At 34.6% G+C, this 15033-nt stretch overlaps 1 protein-coding gene across 7 annotated transcripts in view; it reads left to right on the top strand.

Annotated features, from left to right (window-relative positions):
- The window catches only part of LOC115211793 (roundabout homolog 1), a 703622-nt gene that overhangs the window by 366782 nt on the left and 321807 nt on the right, over positions 1-15033 (top strand). For all 7 annotated transcript variants that reach the window (XM_036503450.1, XM_036503452.1, XM_036503453.1 and 4 more), the window contains exon 4: positions 13544-13822. In XM_036503450.1, coding sequence (XP_036359343.1) covers positions 13544-13822 — 279 coding nt within the window. The remainder of the gene's footprint in view (positions 1-13543; positions 13823-15033) is intronic.

Genomic DNA, 15033 nt, shown 5'->3' with positions numbered 1-15033 from the left:
CACTTTTAAAAAATGGATCTTCTTATGGTGAAAATTGAATTTGGAGACAGTGATAAGATATAATGGCTTGCGATGTAAAAGTTTTTACCACATAAAAATGTCTTTCACTATTTAGAAGTGAAAGAAAACTCTTGTAGATTCTAAATACTTTCCCAATCTCACCCCTGAAGCTATTCTGAGAAGAAATTCTTTGTAGCCTCAGGCTTTTCTTTTTAAGGACATCAAGTGTTTTAAGAGAGACCAAGTGTTTTAAGAGATTTCAAGTGTTTTAAGAGAGATCAAATGTCCTCTGGCACATCAAGTGTTTTAAGAAATCAAAAACTCTACTTGAGAATAGAGCTTGCAGAAAAGATATTAAAGGAGAGGAAAAAGGTTAAATAAGCATCTTACAGTCTCAGTGCATCACATGACGATTTTATCCTAAAGAAAGGAACATTCTTTAATTCAAAACCATTTCTCTATAAACAGGAAAAAACAAGATAAGTTCAAGACTAATGAATCCATGATGTGACTTCTGCATAAATAAGATTCTCTAAAGATAAGAAAAATGTTCTTTGGTTGCATCAATGTGCCACAAGATTCTAAGGCTTCTACAATGAAATATATTTTCAAAGGTGGCTAACATTTCTATAGTAATTATCTTTTAAATTTACTTGTTCTCTTACAAGCTCAATATCTGTGATGTAGTTTTGTTTCAGTTCTCAGTTGATTCCATGTAGTTTTACCTATGATTCTTCCATCACTCTAGAATTGTTATTCTCAAATACTGCTTCACTACAGACTGGTATGCTGCAAAAACAGTGAAATTATATATTTTTTTTTAAGTACAAAGAAATTAGAAATAGAAATTCTATATATAAAATTTTGATAACTATGTGTGTCTTTGTTTGTCTGCCACCACCACCACCACATAACAGCAGTGTTGGTGCATTTACATACCCATAACCTGGCAGTTCAGCAAAAGAATGCGACAGAATTAGAATAAGTACCAAGTTTTTAAAAATATGTACTAGGGTTGATTCATTTGATAAAAAATTATTTGAGGCAGTGCCCCAGCATGGCCACAATCTAATGACTGAAACTAGTAAAATATAAAAGAACTATACTTTATTTAATAAATACACACACACACACACACACACATATTTTCGTCCATTTAAATACATATTTTGACTTTGTGCACAAAACGTTCTAAAATATTCTTAATTGCTCTAAAGTGAGCCACAATTAAGTAAGAATTAGAAGTCACTGCTCTACAGAAAAGCATGAACATTTCAGTCTTATCCGTTCCTCTCTCTTTCAATTTTGTGTTGGTGTGTCTTATGAAAGAAAATCAATTTACTTTTAACCCTGTACACAGTACTGAACCTGGCCACAGTCATGAATGGTAATCCTTTTAAAGAATCAATTAATGACCTGCAATCTGAGAGTTTTCAAAGAAAGTGTGCAAGCTTAAAAATTTTTATTGAATTTACTTTTTTTTTTTTATGTAAGCATTTCTAATATTTAGCCTTGTAGAACTTATTGCTGGAGAAAAACAGCTGACTCTTTATTTGAATATGAGGATGATAGAGCTGCAACGGTTTATTAGTACTGCCCTTTAAAGTTGAAGAGGAGAATGTGGCCAGTTGTTGGCGTGTGTGTGTGTGTGTGTGTGTGTGTGTGTGTGTGTTTGCACATTTATGTGCAAATGGACAGAGGTGACTGATCTGTTTACTTTGAAGTTAAATGTGACTATATGGTCAGTGGTGTGTATTCAAGTGTGTATGCATTTGTGGATAGAGTTTGCTAATCAAACTACTTGAAGTACTGACAAACTGAATTAGTATAGGAGGCCATCCACACGATAACAAGATAGTTAGATAGTTATATATGAGAAAGTATATTTTATGATTAAAACATAAAAAGACTATAAGTATATTCAAGGATATGGAAAAGGAAAAATTATATTAATGGAGAGCTAATATCATTTTTATCAGTAATAGACGTTCCTTCAGTGTTCCTTCAGTAGAGTTCCTTCAGTGTTTAGTCATATTCCTTTACATTCTGAGTTCAAATCCCAACAAGGTTGACTCTACTTTTCATCCTTTTAGAGTCAATGAATAAATAAAAAAATTTATAAATTAATAAATACTACTAAATAAATTTCTACTCTAGGCACAAGGGCTGAAATTTTCGGAGAGGGGTGTGAGGGTCAGTCACTTAGATTGACCCCAGTATGGAACTGCTACTTAATTTATCAACCCCGAAAGGACAAAGGGCAAAGTCGACCTCAGCATTAATTGATTCTTTAGAGACAGAAGAAATATTGCCAAGCATTTCTTCACCTGGTGTGCTAACATTTCTACCAGCTCACCGCCTTAGTAATTGGTAATATTAAGCAAGTTATTGTTATTTTACCCCAGTCAGCCCTATGGTTAGGGACATTTTAACTTCAATCACTCTTTTTTTTTTTTCATCCAGAACATTATTTAATATACTTTTTTTTTTACAAAACTCTAGAATATGATATGAAAAATATTTGGCTGACATTTCTAGCAAGTAAAACAACCAGGTATAGGCCATCTTTTGATGGCTTGTATCAAACAAGTTTGCAGAAATTATGTATTGGCAAAATGGTAGCACATTAGAGTAAATATGTTTACAGCACATAGTTTTGTCTTTGTACATTTTTAGTTTATGTCCAACCAAAGTTGATTTTCTGTGCCAAGTCAATAAAATTAAGCCAATTGCAGTATCTCTTCATGGTTGCTTCACTTTCTAGAAATAGTAACCAGATTTCCTCCCAGATCACATGCTACTATTTTAACAAAAAGGAATGACACATTGCAAAGTCCTAGATACGTTGCATCTGATAAAGCTATTGAACACTCTTGTGCTCAGACCAACAATAGCACCTATTTCGTTACTACCCACAAGGGGCTAAACACAGAGAGGACAAACATATTAAGTCGATTATATCGACCCCAGTGCGTAACTGGTACTTATTAATCAACCCCGAAAGGATGAAAGGCAAAGTCGACCTCGGCAGAATTTGAACTCAGAACGTAGTAGCAGACGAAATACCGCTAAGCATTTCACCCGGCGTGCTAACGTTTCTGCCAGCTCGCCGCCTTCAACAATAGTACCACTTAGTTGTTGCTTGACCTACAAAAAATAGTAGTTATACCTCTCTCAAATCACCATATTTGGCAATGAATGTAACTGATAATTTATATTATAATCTATCTATCTATCTATTTATAGATAGACAGATATTATGTGAAAGAACAGACTGATCATGAGTGGAGTACCTTTGATCATTTGATCATGTTTTTTTTTAATATGAGCTGAGCAGTGGTTGAACAACAACAACAAAAGTGTGACACATGGTGTAGGAGAAGGGAGTAGGGAACATTTCATGAATTATAAAACCCTCTTTTAATAAAAGAAAATGACTTGAGAAATCTTCAGATCATTTTCGTAGTGTAGATGTTGAGATTTACTGTAGAAGCATGCACCATGCAACAGATTGAAATGGTAGGATGGAAAGAAAGAAACGGAAAACTAGGAGAGATAACAATCAAAGATGAAGATAACAAGGCTATAGAGTGAAACATTGTATAAGAGAGTATTTCCTTATTAGTTTGTGGCAGATTCTTCACACCACTTTACCATACTTCTTGTAGAAATTACAAGGTTTCAATCAGAGTCAGCCAGAAGCTCTGTTGCACTCTGCCCCCCTCCGCTACACCCTATCTTTTCTACATTGACTGACAATAAACCACAATGATGATTAGGTGTGCGTGCATCGGTGAGGGAGAATAAAAACCTCTGTTATTGCTTCATTCCTTCACACAGATTGTTGTTCTTATATTGTGTTGAGAAAGTTACGCACACGCATGCATTGTGCATGTGTGTGTGTGTGTGTGTGTATATATATATATATATATATTTATCAGGGCACATATACATATGTACACCTCAATACATTCAACCCTTTCCTTGTAAAAAGATCACACACACACACAAACACATGCATATCACACACTTTTACACATATATGCAATCATCATTCACACATACATCTTAACATGTATACAATTCTATATACATTTGCCCTACATACATATAAGATACTGTTTTAATTATTGGTTCTGAAAAATAATCAATGATAGATTTCCTCAAGTCAAGTATTAATTGAATTCCAGGCTTCACTAACCTTTCCACCACCACCACCATTAACTAGCACTATCATCGCCATCATCACCATCTATCAATATTAACAACCAATTTGAGCCTTTATGTAGCCACTCAACCTGCTAGAAACAGCAGCTCAAATCATATATTACAAAGAGAACAATGTATCCCTGGGTTCACTGCATCATAAGTGAAGATAAAAAGTCATGGTTTGATTATCTTTCATTACAAATCAGCTCAGTCACATCCAGAATCACCACCACCACCACTTTCCATCAATATCTTCCTTCCAAATCCATCTTGCTCATTACTTTGATTTTACTTAATGCACTAATCCTTTCTGTTGCTCTATTAGATAGGGGAGCAATATGTTTTGCATGTTCCGGCCTATTTGTTTTTTTACTTACTCCTAGGATCTCTATCTGGTCTTTATTTTTCATATGCAGTTTGGAATTTGCTAAATGCAAAGCAAGGTTTGATAAAGGCATTGCTTTGCACTTCCATAATTTCAAATGCCATCTTCCAGACATCCACCAGACATCAAATTCTATTTAAGTGGCTTGTCACTTGGTCGTCATCACTTGTTAAAATGCAAACAGCATGGAGTCATGGGCATAGCAGTATAGCCTGTATTCATCATAGTTGATAATATCTTCTATGAAAACTGATAACTGAAACATGTTAGGTATGGAAGGTGCTTGTATACTTGATGAAACTCAAGAAATTTTAATAAGGAAAATTATATGCTTACTGATAAGAACCATTTTCTAAATTACTAATTTTTGACAAAAGGGGATAGAAAGCAACCCAAAAATTCTAATTATTTAAAATGAATTAATCAGAGAATGTTGTGGGGTCTGAAAACTAAGGAGGTATGGCAACTTCAGACCTTCTTAATATGGAATATTGTGGAATCAGTCAGATGCATTGATGGTTGAAATATTTGCTTCTAAGAAAAAATCTTTGCTTTTGGTAAGTAGACGTGTGGTGGTTATTGTTTTACCCAAAAGATAGTTCATAATTGAGCTGACATGAATAAAGAATATTCCAGCTGGGATCCTTATCATTATCATCATTTAATATCCACTTCTCTATGCTTGCATGGGTCGGAAAGATTTTATTGAAGCAGATCTTCTGTCTGGCCACTTATTATTTCTTTACTGCCACAGAGGGGACAAACAAGGACAGACAAATGGATTAAGTCGATTATATCGACCCCAGTGCATAACTGGTACTTATTTAATCGACCCCGAAAGGATGAAAGGCAAAGGAATTTGAACTCAGAACATAATGGCAGACAAAATACCACTAAGCAATTCGCCCGGTGTGCTAGCGTTTCTGCCAACTTGCCACATTGTCACTCTTCTTGTCACCCACCTTTACCTGCTTATTTCAGACATACAGCATTTTAGATTACAATGGACAATCACAGTCATCATTTACTGTATGGCTTCTAAATAGACATGGGTTGGACGGTTTCATGTTTTATTTTATTGATTCACAAAGGATGAAAGGCTTTTAGGAAAAAACTGGACAATATAGGACTAAAGAGACAAGATGCTCCATTATTATTATCATCATCATCGTTATTATTATTATCATTAGTATTATTATTATTTCTCTAATCATGGGTTTACTTGATCATGGATGACCAGGGACTACACAACAACAATAACACTATCATTATTATTGTCATCATGGGTTTTACTTATATATGCCTTTGCTTTACCAATAATGTAAAGTATCATGCTGACAACTCATCATTCTTCTTTCGACCTGTGACAGATTTATTCCTGAGTTCCCTTCAAATTATTAGATTCAGACATACAAGTGTGGTTGGCAAGTTCTTTATGCATCCTTGTAGTTCTGGGTTTAATTGAAATGCATGGCACCATGGGTAACTGTTCTTTACAGTATATTGCATGTAGGCTTCCATGTTGAGCCTGAGACCATGTGGGAAAATGAATGGAGGCATAACATCGTGATCACTCCAAACATCATGATGTTGACTGGATGTTTGATTTTTATCACCCTTGGTACATGTCTTTGGATTGCACTGTCCTCAGATTGATTCTCAAACACACTGAAATGTTCGTTTTGGAACTTCCAGTCCAAATGCTAAGCAGTACAGCATATTGTTTCTGGCAGAGTGAATTGCGTCATGCTGGTGTTTTTCTTATAGTCAGTGCCCAGCTGACCCTACTGTGTAGTTGACAAAAACAAACAATGCACATGTGCAAAATTAAAAATATAAAATGGTGACAATTTACCCATTGCACCCTGTATATATATATATATATAATCAAAATAAGCAACAAGGATATCCAAAGGTAGTGTATATATATATATTTATTTATTTATCTTTTACCTGTTTTATTCATTAGGCTGCAGCCGTGCTGGGGCATTGCATTGAGGAATTTTAGTTGAACTAATCAACCCCAGTACCTATTTTTTTTTTCAGCCAGGTACTTATTCATTCACCCTCTTAGCTCAACTGTTAGGTTATAAGGATGTAAAAACACCAACACTGGTTGTCATGCAGTGTTTGGGAGACCAACACAGACTCACAGACATGCACGCACACACACACACATACACATATACATATATATGACCAATTTCTGTTAGTTTCCATCTACTACATCCACTCAAGGCTTTGGTCAGCCTGAGGCTGTAGTAGAAGACGCTTGCGCAATGAGTCATGCAGTGGGACTGAACCTGGAACCATATGGTTGGGAAGCAAAGTTCTTACCACAACTGCTGCAGCTGTCCCCATGTGTGTGTGTATATATATATATATATATATATATATATATATACACATACATACATATAATTTGAAGCTTGAAAGTATGCCCATGTTATTGTTTGTAATTCCAAAAGTGCATTTATATAAATACAATAGGGTGTCATAGATATAATATAGTGAGTTGAGAAACAGAAACTATCTCCAGGGTATTTAAAGTTTAAAAACAGAAACCATAGATGGTAACTTGAGTAAGTTTAGTTGATCAAAATTTATAGATTTGTGTAGTGCATGTGCTTATAAAGCATTAAATTTACCAAGAACTAACTCCTTTGACTCTTTAGCATTTAAACCAGCCATAACTGGTTTATGTTCAAACTGGCCAAATCTAGCTTATCACACCAATCCTACAATATCATTGTAAAAAAATTAAATTACCTTATCAAAATCTTATAGCTGCAAGATAATGCAGAATTAATTCAAAATTATATGAATAAAAAAGCATTACTTTTGACAAAATATTGGTTTCAACTTTTGGCCCAAGGCCAGCAGATTTGGAGGAGGGGCTAAGTCAGTTATAGCAGCCCCAGTACTCAACTGGTACTTATTTTATTGACTCTGAAAGGATGAAAGGCAAAGCTATCCTTGGCAGAATTTGAACTCAAAACGTGGAGACAGATGAAATATTGCAGCATTTTGCTGAGCCCTGTGTGGTAACGATTCTGTGAGCTCTACACCTTACTTTTGACAAAATAGTGTAAATGCTGAATGGTTAAGAGAAGTAACATTAGATGAACTCAGCCATTTGATAAACAGAGATTAGCACCAAACTAAATAGAGATGTCAATATAATAGAGTGTAAAACCTTTAATATAGATTCCAACATTGCCACACTGTAATGACTGAAATTAGCAAATTGAATAAAAGAATTTCCAAAAATGTGATATAATAGATAAAGTGTGTTTATCTTCTGCACTGATTTTAGCCATGTTGTCTTCTGACTAGATGTGCCCTTTTTCATCTAAAATTGGTTTCAACTATCAAATTAACAACAACTGAACATAAAAATACAATAGTTATCACTTAATCTAACCATCATTGCATCACTTCATTAAATTTCAGTCAAATTAATGAGGTAACTCATTAACTTTTGGCCAAAATCCTACAGACTGCCATTGTTGTTATTGCTGCAATATAACTTGCTTTTGTTTGTTTTTTTTTGCATTTTTTGTTTTTTTTAATGTTTTATTAAGCTGATTATCATTTTCCTGCTAAATTTTGATGTTTAGAATTATTTTTTTAGAGACAGTATTTAATAATGATAACGATGATGATAATAATAATAATAATAATAATAATAATAATAATAATAATAATAATGATAATAATAATAATTATCATTATCATTATTATTATTATTATTATTATTATTATTATTATTATCATTAATATTATTATCGTTATTATTATATTATTATTATTATTATTATTATTATTATTATTATTATTATTATCATTATTATTATGGTTATAGCAACTATGATGATTGTAGTAGTAGTAGTGGCAGTAGCAGCAGCAGCAGCTAATTTTAGTGATAGTGGCAGTGTTATAGTTGGTTGCAATAAAAGTAGTAATAGTTATAATGACAGTTGTGAGGGATTAGTAATAACAGCATAAGTAGTGGTGACAGTTATATTAGAAGTTGTCCTCATTGTATTAGTAATAGCAGCAACAGCAGCAGCAGCAATTGTAGTTGTTGTAGCAGTAGTAAATGAATACCTTAAACCAGAAACCATCAAAAGGTATCCAAGAAAGAAAAAGTATACCATTAGTATTAAGGGGAAAGAAGTCTTCATTATCCCCATCCCTGCATTTCAATGGCTTTCTTCCCCCTATTTACCCTTGCTTGTTTTCTCACTCATATGTCACTCTCCAGACCTGAGGTTTTCACTTAACATTCTCCTCTTTCTCAATGTCTTTCCTCTTATCTTCCATCACCTGTCACAACAACAACAATAATAATGGTTTCAAATTTTGGCACAAGGCCAGCAATTTTAGAGTGGGTGGGCTTAGTTGATTACATTAACCCGAGTGCTCAACAGTTACTTATTTCATTGACCCCAAAAGGATGAAAGGCAAAGTTGACCTTGGCAGAATTTGAACTCAGAACTGGTGATAAGCATTTTCTTGACATGTTAATGATTCTGCCAGCCCTTCTTTTATTTGCTATTAGAGCAAAGGGTTAGGCAAATATCACAAGGACAATTGCAAAAACAGTGAGTGTTTCACTGATTGAGTTGTTAAAAATAATAAAAGTAAAGAAAATAGCAGCATACTATGAGAGCCCAATAGTTAAGACAGCTACCTCGGCCAGTCAAGAATTCCACAAATCTAGTCTACTTCCCAGCTGAATTCTCTAGCATGTAAATGTGTGTGTGTGTATGAGAGAGAGAGAGGGGGGAGAAAGAGAGAGAGAGAGAGGCTGCTACATAGTTTCTGTCATCCAAATTGCACTCACAAGGCATTGTTCAAACCTAAATTGCAGTATTGCAGTAGAAGATACACTCATTGTTCTACACGGAGGGCTTGAACCAGTTGTGTCTTTGTATTTGTTTGCTTCAACCTCAGAAGAAGCTTTGTCCCAATGACGGTTCTTTTGAGATGTGTGGAGAATGAGGGAGTTATTGTCACTCTAAAGTCCTACTCAGAATGCTTTCAACCGACTGAATTCATACTAAAGCACTGCCTTGGTCTAGGTGGGGGCCAGTACAGTCTATCTATTAGGCTTTCATACATTTATGTGTTTAGGTTACCCCATGACTATAGAAGACACTTGCTCAAGCTACAGACCACACCTGATTTCTTCCATGGAGAAGAGTGAAGTGAATGATGAATAAGAGTTGACTCCAGTACTGGAATAGTATTTTATTAACCCCAAATTCAAATTTGACTTGAGTAAGATTTAAGCTCTGGAATGAATACTGAAATACATTTTGTCCAACTCTGTAATGACTATTCTAATTTGTATGTTTATATGTGCTTCTATATACATATACCTATGTAAGTTTGTACATAATTATTTATAAAAAAATACATATGCCAGTACCTATTCTGGCAATATTATTTTATATAACGCTGGCAGGAAGATGAATTGCTGCTATCTCTAGTGGTTGAATGTCCATCATTGACAAGAGCAAGGAAGGTCGAAATCACATGATCTGGTGGTATCAGTGCTGGAGATGGTAGGGATTTATCTCCCCACAAGAAGTATAAATAAGTTTTGCACTACAAGTCAATATGAGAGTTTCTCTTATGGTAACTACTGAAGTATAGTTTGTTCTAATTGAAAACCCACATTTAAATGGAGATAAATATTTATTTGTATATGTATACATTTTTGTATACATATTAATCTCCCACTCCTTCCCTCCTACACACATTGTCCCCTTTAATATCTTTGATATGGTACATCCTTCAATCAAACTCAATCTAAGATTTGCAAGGTCTCCTTTTTAGCTCTACTCCCTATTAACTGCTCCCTTTCTAGCAACCATTATCTATTAGCCTTACACTACATTTGCTCTTGATTACGTGACGGTGTGTGCCTGAGCATGCATCTATATGTGTATCACTTATATCCCTCTATGTCTTTTAAAGTAATTTATTGCTTCCTCTGCTCATCTACTTGAAGACCCATTAATTATTGATACTTCCTAATTAGATTTTCATTAGTAATCAAAAGGTTTAATACACCCAGTTCTATAAACCAGTGTTGTCTGTCTTTTACTACCACATAGGTAGAATGCTGCATTGTGTGGTCAAGGGGAAATGTTATAAATAAAGCAAATAAGCTTAATGGTTTGCTAATTCATTATTTAAACAATGTATCATAGTAATTAGTATTATGAGGTACAAGCTGAAACCCACCACTTAATGTATTCCATTCAAAATCCTTCTGCACACGCACATTATAATGTTGCAGCAAGGATAACGCATTTGTGCATTTCCTCTCTTATTATATTTTATAATGTGATTAAAATATTTTTATAGTTTGGTATAGTTATCTCTGAAAATTATAAAAAATGCACTAAAATATTAAACTACAGCGAAAACAATATTAAGGACTCATATATTGAACTCAATGTGCAGATCACAGATGTATGACAAAAGATCTACTGACAACTATACGTGAATTTTAATAACTAACAAGAATGAATATGTATCAAAATATAAGCATAGGATTTTAAATGAAATCTCTTGATGGAAATTATGCTGGAAATATTTAAAACAAATATGGTTATGCACGAAATGCACTCCATTTATATTCTATGTCATATCAAGAAATTTCTTTTTTATCTATTATCAGCTAAGGATGTTAGTAAATAACACTACACGAATTTTTTTTCTTGATGGTCATTGTCAAATATCAATTATAGCTTTCAGTATCTGAAAGAAATTGTGTTGCTTGTAAATATATTTCTTTACCTACATCTTTATATATGCAGACAGTAGTTGAATGTATTCTGTACAACAAACTATTATAGTCACCAATATCTAAAAGAAATTGTTGCTTTGTAATAATGTGTGTAGACGTATTTCTCAATGTGCTTTGTCACTTTTTGTTCAGTAATCATTACAATTATTTGGAAGACTTATTTATTTTCTGTGATGGTGGTCCAGATGTTTAAACAAGTACATTGCTGGGTACCTTTTGCAAGGTTATTTCTGTTGTAAGCATTTTGACCACACCAGTCCCTGACTTCTTTCTGACTTCATGTATTTTTTTCTCTACAAATGTTCAGTCTCAACATTAGTCACATCAAGCTCATCATTGTCTGAGGGCCTGCAAAAGTTATAGGTACAGCTAGACTATCATCATCATCATCATCATCATGTCTACTAGCATAGGTGAGATTTATTGAGGCAGTATTCAACAGCTTGATGTTTTTCTGTCACCAACCATTATTTGTTTCGTAAGTAAGGTAGTTCTATTCCATGGATGTTCACATGCCGAAATTGACAATATTACAGGACATATTGTTTATGGGGGATGGAAACATAACGTCACCATTGCCCAAGCAGGATCAGTGTGATGACACAGGTGTGGTTGTGTAGTAAGAAGCTTGCTTTCCAATCACAAGTTCCACTGCATGACACCTTGGGCAAGTGTCTTCTAGATCCTCAGGCTGCCCAAAGCCTTGTGAGTGAATTTCGTTGACAAAAACTGAAAAGTAGTTCATCTTATATATATATATATATATATATATATATATATTATATATATATATATATGGTGATTGTGGTAAAAATAGTTAGGGTGAATGGACTTATTCTAAGCATGTACCTTTAAATTGGGGACCAACAGTTGGGCATGGGCTTGTGATTTCAGTGGTCAGGGTGATCTGTAGGGCTCCTAGATTGGCTGTAAGCTGATTGTTCCTCTATATGAGGAGGACTGTATCATGGATTTACTCAAATATTATGTATCTTTTTACTTTATTCCGCTCTTGTCCCTTTCTTCCCTTCATATTTTATTTAATTCCACATGCCCTTGTAATGTCCCTTTCATCTGATGCCCCTGTGGAAAATAAAAGAAATTACTGTTATTATTGTTGCTGTACTTGTGATAGCAGTAAGGATGCTTTCAGTAATTATAATTATTGTGGCTGTACTTTTGACAACATCAGAGATGTTGTTGTTGTTGATGAAGATGATGATGATGATGATGATGATGATGATTGTGGTAGTGTTCAATGAGAAGAGCGATGCTGGTGTTGTTCCCCAACATCTGTGGTGATGATAATGATAATAAAGCTTTAGTGTCTGAGGAAAAGAAACCATATCTGTGTTTTTCTTTATACTTATCCTATTAAGAATTATAAAGTAAAAGATATGAAAACGTTGTGAGGTTTCTCAATACCTTCACCCCCCCCCCCACCACCATCACCACCAACAAAAAGAAATAGAAAAATGTATTAGATGAAATGAATTTCTTTTGAGTGAAAATTGAAACTGGAACCTAGGTACCGATGATTGAAAAATTACTTTTGTACCACATGACCGACATAGCAGATTACAGAAGTAATACTTTGTGTGTTTGTGGTACCAGTTTGTGTTGTGTAACAATTAAGCCTGAAGTATCTGAACTCTTTTTTTTTTTTTGGAACATAATGAATACAAAAATAAAAACCATTCAATGTGAAAGGAAGCCTCTATATAGTCACTTGACCCACTAGAAATAACTGCTAAGCTGATATTTTAAGATTTACATTGGATAACATAGTTGTAGATACATGATACCTGCCTAACAGTCATGATGGTCATGTCTGGAATATTTCTGATCATGTGTGAATGAATTAAATAGCTCAGATTTTACTGTGTAAACTGATATTAGACACTGTAAGAACCTAGTCAAGACAAAAACGACAAACTACTGTATCATCATCATCATCACCACCATCATCACGTATATTCAGTAGCAGCACCACCACCACCATCATCATCATCATCATTATCATTTTATAATTATTTATTGAGTACTGAAAAAATTTTGGTTTTCATTTTCAACACCAAACTAAAACCAAACAAAGTTAACAAATTTCTTATTTTATATTTCAGATCTCCGAGAGGATTTTAAAGTAGGTCCAGTTGATACAATGGTTGCCATTGGAGATACTGCAATTTTGAAATGTCGTCCACCTCGAGGTGAACCACCACCTCATGTGATTTGGCGGAAGGATGCAAGTAGTCTTACAACAGATAGCCGTATAACGATGGAGGACGAGGGTGATTTAATATTGTCTTCTATAGAAAAGTCTGATGGAGGAGATTATACCTGTGTTGCTGTAAATAAAGCCGGAGAGCGAGAAAGTAAAATTGCAAAACTCACTGTATATGGTAAGTGTAATTTTTATATTGTAAAATTTTGAATTCTAGGAAACGGATGGTGATTTCTGTCTGTGACTGTCTGCTGGAGAATTCATATTTATCCAACTCTTCTTTGACTTCTATTTTTCATGTGCTTCAGAAGACTTGTCAAGCCAAGTGAGATCATAGTTGTGACTAATGTTGGTGTTTCATAATTGGCACCTCTGTCGCTGGCATGTAAAAAAGCACCCACTACACTCTTGGAGTGGTTGGCATTAGGAAGAACATCCAACCGTAGAAACCATGTCAAATCAGATTGAAACTTAGTGCAGCTCTCCAGCTTACTAGTTTTTAGTCAAACCATCCAACCCATGCCAGCATGGAAAAACGGATGTTAAATGATGATGATGATGATGAAATACAGTTATGCAACTGTTAAGGCTCAGTGATAATTGGGTTAAAGTACTGGGACTACTGATTGCATGAGCATAAGTTCAAATCTTACCACAACCTATGTTGTGTTATGCTCATGAGCAGAGCAAGGTACATTGGTCAACTCAATCTTGCTTGTCTGAGTAAACAAAACCAAAAATAGGTTCGATTCAAAAAGTAAGTTGATTCTGTGACCCATTTTTAATTCTCTGTTGAAGACGTTTTATTTCACAGACAATGGTGGGCTGTCTCCTCATTCTGTCCTTTGTACCACCAGTACAGTGGTTTCTGCCCTTCAGAGATCACAGGTTTTATATCATCTCTATTCAGCCATTCCTCACTCACTCATCTCTTCTCTTCTTGTCATCCATGTTGTGCCTAACCCACCAGGCCTTGCATTGGCTTCTTCACCAAGTATTTCTTTTCTCAGTTGTCAGCCTTCTAGGCATCATACTCTGTCCATGTTTTTGCTGCTGCCTTCTAATTGCAGTTCTTTAAAGAAAATATCTACCACATCTGTCACTGATCTGGGGAGCAAGCAAAGACTATGAACTCAGCCCCCTTATGTCAGACAAAACTATTGAAGAAAACAGAGTATTTTGTGGTCAGATAAAATCCTGCTGTCTCGTAAAAGAAGACACATTAGGTAATCTAGTACTGTATGCATTATGTCTGAGAAAAAAGTTGGTTGATCAAAGCTGGAATGCATTTGATCATAAAGGAAAGTGTTAAGAAAGAGGGTTTGAGATAGGAATGATGAGATTGGGAATGTTTTGTAACTTGCTAGTTCAGTGGAGCAGAACCCATTA

The sequence above is a fragment of the Octopus sinensis genome, linkage group LG5 (genome assembly GCF_006345805.1).
Source record: "Octopus sinensis linkage group LG5, ASM634580v1, whole genome shotgun sequence".
NCBI lineage: Eukaryota > Metazoa > Mollusca > Cephalopoda > Octopoda > Octopodidae > Octopus > Octopus sinensis.
This window is presented reverse-complemented; position numbering and strand designations above follow the sequence as displayed.